Source organism: Labrus bergylta, chromosome 18 (assembly GCF_963930695.1).
Source record: "Labrus bergylta chromosome 18, fLabBer1.1, whole genome shotgun sequence".
Classification (NCBI taxonomy): Eukaryota; Metazoa; Chordata; class Actinopteri; order Labriformes; family Labridae; genus Labrus; species Labrus bergylta.
Window position 1 is genome coordinate 8,941,244 of NC_089212.1, and position 7,109 is coordinate 8,948,352.

The 7,109-nt window shown below is 44.4% G+C and overlaps 1 protein-coding gene across 1 annotated transcript; it reads left to right on the plus strand.

Annotated features, from left to right (window-relative positions):
• Positions 1 to 6,331, plus strand: LOC109999571 (dehydrogenase/reductase SDR family member 13). The gene is made up of 6 exons (XM_020654642.3): positions 1 to 197; positions 1,818 to 1,936; positions 3,185 to 3,308; positions 3,859 to 4,031; positions 4,848 to 5,001; positions 5,941 to 6,331. Exons 1-6 carry the CDS (start codon positions 71 to 73, stop codon positions 6,198 to 6,200), a joined length of 957 nt encoding a protein of 318 aa, XP_020510298.1. The 5' UTR covers positions 1 to 70; the 3' UTR covers positions 6,201 to 6,331.
• Positions 6,332 to 7,109: the final 778 nt, after the last annotated feature.

Genomic DNA, 7,109 nt, shown 5'->3' on the forward strand with positions numbered 1-7,109 from the left:
GCGCGCCGAGACGCCGGCCGAGACTCTCAGGTCTCTCAGGTGGATCTCGACTCTCTCACCTGTCTGAATCATGATCCATCTGGTGCTGTTCGCGGGGGTGCTGCTGGGCGGATACGTCCTCCTCACGCGGACCATCTTCAAGGGGTCCAGGTGTAAAGGAAACGCCGCCATAGCGGGAAAAACCGTCATCATCACAGGTGAGTCTCTGACGTAGCACTGCTTTACGTTTCTGTAGGTGGACAACAAGTTTCCTACAGCATCGCGTAGCAGATCGTAGAGTCTGTTTTTAACAAAACACACGGATTAAAGATTAAAAGATTAAACTAAAGGTGGATCAGTTCTGATGATATTTCTGAATGTTTGAATCAGTGACACTTAAAAACACCAGGGATGTAAGAACACTGAGCTTACGCTGCGATATAATCATGATTTGTTTTTCTTTAGTTTTTAAATCTAGAAATAAGAAATATAAATCAGTTCTCTAACAATGAAAATGCTAACAATATGTTCTCATTTTGTCGCGATGGTTGTTTACTTTCTGAGCTTGGCCAGCTTGTGATTGTAAAATAAAAGCTAGCCATATTTATATATTTTCTGTGTCTTTGATTTGAATTGTCTTTTATTTATACGTCATTATTATTACCGTAAATCTTCAAATAAGGGTCCAACACAATTTAAAGGCCGGTCTCTGATTCTGCAGGTTTTGACCGCAGACTGTAAACAATAACAAGAAATTTGACAGATGTTTGGGGAGCTCTGAGATTTATTTAAAGTGGTCGAAGAGGAGGAGAATATGTGACCTTTAAAGATTTTAGATGATAAGTCAGTCAATTTTTATTTGTATAGCGTCAACTCATAACAAGTGTTATCTCGAGACACTTTACAAAAAGTAGGTTGTTTACTTACTCTTTGTGATGTCATCTTATCAGACATGTTGATTCATTTGCTCCAAACAAATTGAGATCAAAAGTAAGTCAGCAGACTCTGTTTTTTATTTTGGTGCAAACACCTCTCACTGATTTTCTAAGCCAGTGTTTCCCAAGTGGTGGGTCGGGACCCAAAAGTGGGTCACGGAGATGTTGTCAGTGGGTCGTAAATGTGTGCCTTTAAAGGCGGAGTCAGTAGAAATGTTCGCTGCAGCTTGTAAACACATCAATCAATCTTTATTTGTACAGCGCCAATTCACAACGAGTGTTATCTGGAGACGCTTTACAAAAGGGTGTTTGTCACCTGCCTGTCCAACAGGAAGCAGACCAACTCCACGTCCACGGGTAAAAGCCAACACAAGGTTCACCCTTGTTTTAGAACGAGCTTTATCCACTTGGTGTTTCTCCTTACTGTGATTGTATTTTCTCTTCTTGGACGCTACGTCCACGTCCGTCATATTCATCGGTCAATCACTGAACTGTATCCACTCCTAAACTCACTTGCTGCGCTGTCATTGGCTGGAGGAAATACACCATCTCCACCCAGAAATGTCCAGAGTCAACCAGAACAGTAAAATCCAGTCAGAGTACAGGGTCTCTGCAGACACAGTCACCATCACACATGTATGGAGGCCCAGAAGGGACAATGGAGCAGCTTTACTTTAGGAGAAGTCTGTATTTTATTTTGAAGGAACAAGCTGCTGACTCTCTCTTTTAAGTAGGGGGTGGTGGATCCGGAGGCTAAACCAAATTTGTTCTGATCCATCTGTAATCATCCTGCACTCAGTCTTACAAAGGAGGAGGAGGAGAATCATGAGACCTGAGTCAGGACGGCTCAAAATGAAAGTTTCATATCTTGTAGCTGACAGTTTTTTTTGTTTCCCACCGCAGGAGGGAACACCGGCATCGGTAAAGCCACGGCTCTGCACCTGGCCAGGAAGGGAGCCCGAGTGATCCTGGCCTGCAGGAACCGCAACAAAGCTGAGGCTGCCATCGAAGATATCCAACAGGTAGAGTCTTAAAGGAGAGAGTAAGAGATCAGAGGAGTCGGGCTCAGACTCTCCTGCTGCATGTCGTCACTTGTTTCACAGTGTGTGACGGGATAATTCAGTTCATTCTCTCTCACACATAAAACAGGTTTGTTAACTGAGATTCAATCACAGTGTTAAGTTTTATACCACACCGGAGGAACAGGCGGAGTTACTTTGATTCTACATTTTCTGACTTAAGAACAATCGTTAGAAACCAGGTGACGCGTCACAGAAACATTCACTGCTCATCTCACTGTGTGACTTCGAGTCTGAGACTTTAGAAAACAAGAATTTCTAATGACAAGAATCAAATAAATCCTGGGGGCGCGCTGGTGGCGCAGTGGTTAGGGCGCGTGTCCCATGTGTTAAGGCTCTTGTCTCGAGCGGTAGGCCCGGGCATGTTGTTCCCCGCTCTCTCCCTGGTTTCTGACTCTATCCACTGTCCTGTGTCTGCATTAAAGGCACAAAAAAGCCCCCAAAAAAAGAATCAAATAAATCCAAATAAGTAAATAAATATCTTTTGGGTGTGTATGTGTACATGCATGAATCCGTTTAATGCTAATCATCAGCGTTAATCTTCAGACATTTAATAATCCAACACGATCTCCTGTAAGACAAAACACAAAGATAACGATAACAATACCTGTTTCTATACCACAGTAACAAAAGTGGAAGTCGTAGGCACCAAATGTTGGTTGGTTTCTTGTTTTTTAGGTTTAGAGAGAGAGAGGGGGAAATGACATGCAGGAAAGGAGCCACAGGTCAGATTCGAACCCGGGTCCCCACTTGGTGGTCTACAGCCTTTGTACATTGGGTGCTCTATATGATCAGACATTATGGCTTCTCTGACAACAATACAGCAGCCAGTATGTCCTCCTTCTAACTTTAGATTCTGGTTCTGAATGCTCTGGATTTGTTTGGACCAGAGAAGGTAGGCGGTTTTAAGACACCCCTACACAGCCATTTTGGACCTGAAGAGAAAAGTCGACCTTCAGACGGTCAGAAAAACTAACCAGAAAGACATTTTTGCTTGTCGTTGGTCTGACAGATGCGTAGATTGTGGCTGCTGTGTTGTTTGGATCTTGAACTGCTTTACCTTGTCAGAATCACAAGAATCTTAGCTTTCTAGCGACGTATAGCATGAGTGATGTATATTTGACTCTCAATTTTTAAATTCAAGTAAATATCAAACGTTGTCTTCATCATCTGTTGATGGTCTTGTTCCAGGAAACAGGAAGTAGCGACGTGGTCTACATGCAGCTGGACCTGGCGAGTATGAAGTCTGTCCGCTGCTTCACAGAAACCTTCCTGAAGACCGAGTCCAGACTGGATCTGCTTATCAACAACGCAGGTAAATATACCGGATGTGTGTATGTAAAAGTTCCTGGGTTTAAAGATTGTAGGTCCCTGTACTCGTCTGACTGATGGAGGACGGAAGGTCTGAAGGAAGTAGACCCAAGATAAACACGTCGATCCGAGTCTGTGTGTGGACAAAGAAGTCCGTCCGACACCTGCACACCACAAACTAAGACTCATTTTGTCATTTCTGTTGAGATCACCTCCAAAAGCTGAAGATTCTCCCTGGAGAAAAAATGTAATTAATGTCTTCTGCAAGTTAATTACATTTCAATATTCTTGATACCCTGCAAGTATCGTTTTAAGTATAAACACGTGGGGGCTAATATTGACCCCTGAGGAACTCCATATTTAATCTCACTGTGTGTTGGCTCATGTACACACCGTCTGTTGTTTAAAAGCTACTCACCTTGACTCTGTACCTGTCCACTTCATTGAGTAATATGTTTTGATCCATGTTGTCAAATGCTTTTTTTAAAGTGTAAAGAGGAAACATTCTAAAAGCTAAAAGCAAAACTTTAAATTGAACCCTCGGTCTCCTGCAGGTCTGGTGGGCGATGGGCGGACAGAGGAGGGTTTCGGGATCCAGTTTGGGGTGAACCACCTAGGTCACTTCCTGTTGACCTACCTGCTGCTGGAGCGTCTGAAGGAGGCGGGTGGAGGACGGGTGGTCACGTTGTCCTCGATGGCTTACCGCTGGGGACACATCAACTTTGAAGTGAGTTTTTAAATAGGGCTGCGACTGGAGAACGATGAACCTTAACACATTTCAGATTGAAATGTCAGATTGAAATAGACTGAGATATTATTCACTTATTCGCCTTAGTTTACATTTTATTTTCAAAGTTTCAGAGCGAGTTGAAAAGTAACATGCAGAGATTATTGGACAAACAGGTGTACCATAATTGTCCACAGGGGGGCGCCAAACCAATACTACAAGTTCCTAAAAGTGACTTTAAAGCTCCTGTGGGGAGATTTGAATGTGTTTAAAAACAAACTCAGATGAATCCTGATGTTGCTTAATGAGCCGCAAAAAACAAACCAGAAAAGATACACTATTTTGTCCACAGGGGGCGCCAAAACACACACGCTAAAGTCGTTTTCATACATGCACTCCTGAAAATATCTCAATAACTTCAGGAGGACTATCCCTGTCAGACTGGGGGGGGGGTTACATTTTTTTTTTTATGCTTTTGCACATTAGTTGTTATCTGCTTTACATGATGTAATTTAAAAATTAAATATATCCCTTTTTGATTTCTTTAAATCTTTCCATTCGAATGTCTTTAATCTTTAGCTCACAGAATAACGTGTTAATAATCCTCGCTGAGGTCTGAAACATGGCGGTTTTCAGGTCTGGTTCTCTGACTCATATTTCCTCGATGACTCAACAGGTTCAGAAAGGTGTGTCAGGTATTCTGAGCTCAGGTGTGACATGATGTCATATCAACTCACACAAAGAGATTCTTAGTAAAGAGCTGAGAACTCACACGTGTGATCAGTACTGATGCACCTTTGTGTGTTTTACATTCAGGCTCTGGCGGCGAACAAAGACCTGGGGACGGGCAGCTACAGCTGGCAGTTCTTCATGGCGTACTGCAGCAGCAAGTTGTGTAACGTGCTGTTCACCCACGAGCTCGCCAAGAGGCTGAAGGGAACCAACGTCACCTGCTACAGCGTACACCCAGGTAACACTCCACAAACACACACTCAAAGTGCCCACCTTTAGATTAATGAGCCCCTACTGCCGGACCTTCAGGAAATGTAAAAAAAAAAAAAAACGTGGATGTTGAAGAGTTATTCTGGTATCTCCAAACCTGGGCCTTGGGGTCTTAGGAAGCGTGATGAAAAAAAGACCCTGTGGGAATCCAAGAAGGCAGACGACAGAGTCAGACGCAATGCTGGAGTTTTTTTTTCTTCTCACAGTATATAAAAGTGTGGGGGGCACAGGTGGCCTAGCTGTTGTTGTGCGCGCCCCATGTACAGAGGCTTAAGTCCTCATAGCGGACGGCCTGGGTTCGAATCCAACCTGTGGCTCCTTTCCCGCCTTGTTCTCTCTCTCTCTCTCTCTCTCTCTCTCTCTCTCTGATTCTATCCTCTATCTCTCTGATTCTATCCTCTATCTTATCTCTCCGATGAAGGCATAACACAGCCGACAAATTGAGCGTAGCCAAGAGTCACACTCTTCTACCATGCCCGTGTTTGATAACAGCTGATGGCCAGCTGATTTGCTTCAAAGCATCCTATTGGCTAATCGCACTCATGCCCCCTTATTTAAGGCGCTCCAGCCTGCCTACTCTTTGCTGCACCCTCTGCATACCGCATGTCATGATGTGACTTCATCATTGTCATGCTGTTTCCATTCATGCCCGCTCTGTTTGGGGTTTGGCTGCGTCCCTCGCTGCCTGCCTTGTACAGTATTAACAGGAAGAGCAGGAATATGTACTGTTCCTGCCTCATGCTTTTCATGTTAGCGGGTGGAAGGACAGAACAGAACTGCTCTTTAAGCGCTGAATAAATAATTCAGAATAAAGTATTTTCTTGAGATTTCAAGCTTTGAGTCGTGCATTATTTCCCTGACTTCCTGATTTCAACCCTTCATGTCCCTTTGTCGTATCGTCCTGCAGGTGTCGTCCGGACCGAGCTCTCCCGTCATGTCAGCCTGTGGCAGAAGGTTTTCATCGAGCCCATTGCCCACTTGCTGTTCCTGGACCCGGAGGCCGGAGCTCAGACCACACTGCACTGCTGCCTGCAGGAGGGAATCGAACACCTGAGCGGATGCTACTTCTTCTGCTGTGCCGTCGAAGAAGTGTTTGATCAGGCCAAAGACGACGGCGTGGCCAGGAAACTGTGGGAGGTCAGCGAGAGGCTCTGCGGACTCTCTTAAGGTGGAACTACCACGATGGACTCTGATGTTTTTGATCTGCATTAAATGAGTGTTTAGCTCTTTGTGTTTGTTTATTCTGGTGTTAACGTGTTTATGTCCTTTAAATTGTAATAAAATATTTTATATCTGTGCTCGTTTGTGCAGCATCTTTATGGTATCATCTTAAAGAGCCCATATTATGCCCTTTTTGGGGTTCGTATTGTTGGGCCTCAGCCATGTGCATGGGACAAGAGACTCAGGCCTGTATCACAGTTCTCAAGCCTGACTAGAGTATTTTGGAGGGAACTGAACAAAGGGGTCTTAGCCCAGCAACCCCCTAACAGAAACCAACGAATAGGTGTGAAAAGTGGGGGGGGTGATCTGAAAAATCACCAGGCATTGCTTCCTCCTCTTCAAGTGTTGTCTGCTGACACCAGAGGATGCCCTCTCCAACAAGATGGACTCCATCATTCGAGACAAAGCCTTTCCTCCTCTTGACTTACATAGGTTAAACTCTAGAGCTGAGGTTGCTCAGTATAGGTAGCTCTTCACATGCTGAATTCAAGCATCAGAGGATTCAGCTGACTACTTCCACAGCATATTTTTAGGAGTTTTGGGCGCAATCAGATGCTATCAGGTTTGAGCAAAAAGAAGAAGTTTCTTTCCTTTGATTTTTCGTAAGACGTCATTGAATGCAACTGGACAGGAGCGCTGAAGGAAGCCCACTGGTCCCTGAATCCACAAGGACACATAAAGAACTCGGCTGCTGCAACCAGAAGACCCTATAGAGCAGCGCTCTGGTCGAAGATCTGAATCCCACTACCCTCCTCCTACATCTGCCACGAAGGAAACCTGCCTGAATCTGTTGATTTAACATTCAACAGAGTGACGATCTAACCAACTTTGCAACGATCACCAGGAGTTACCCCA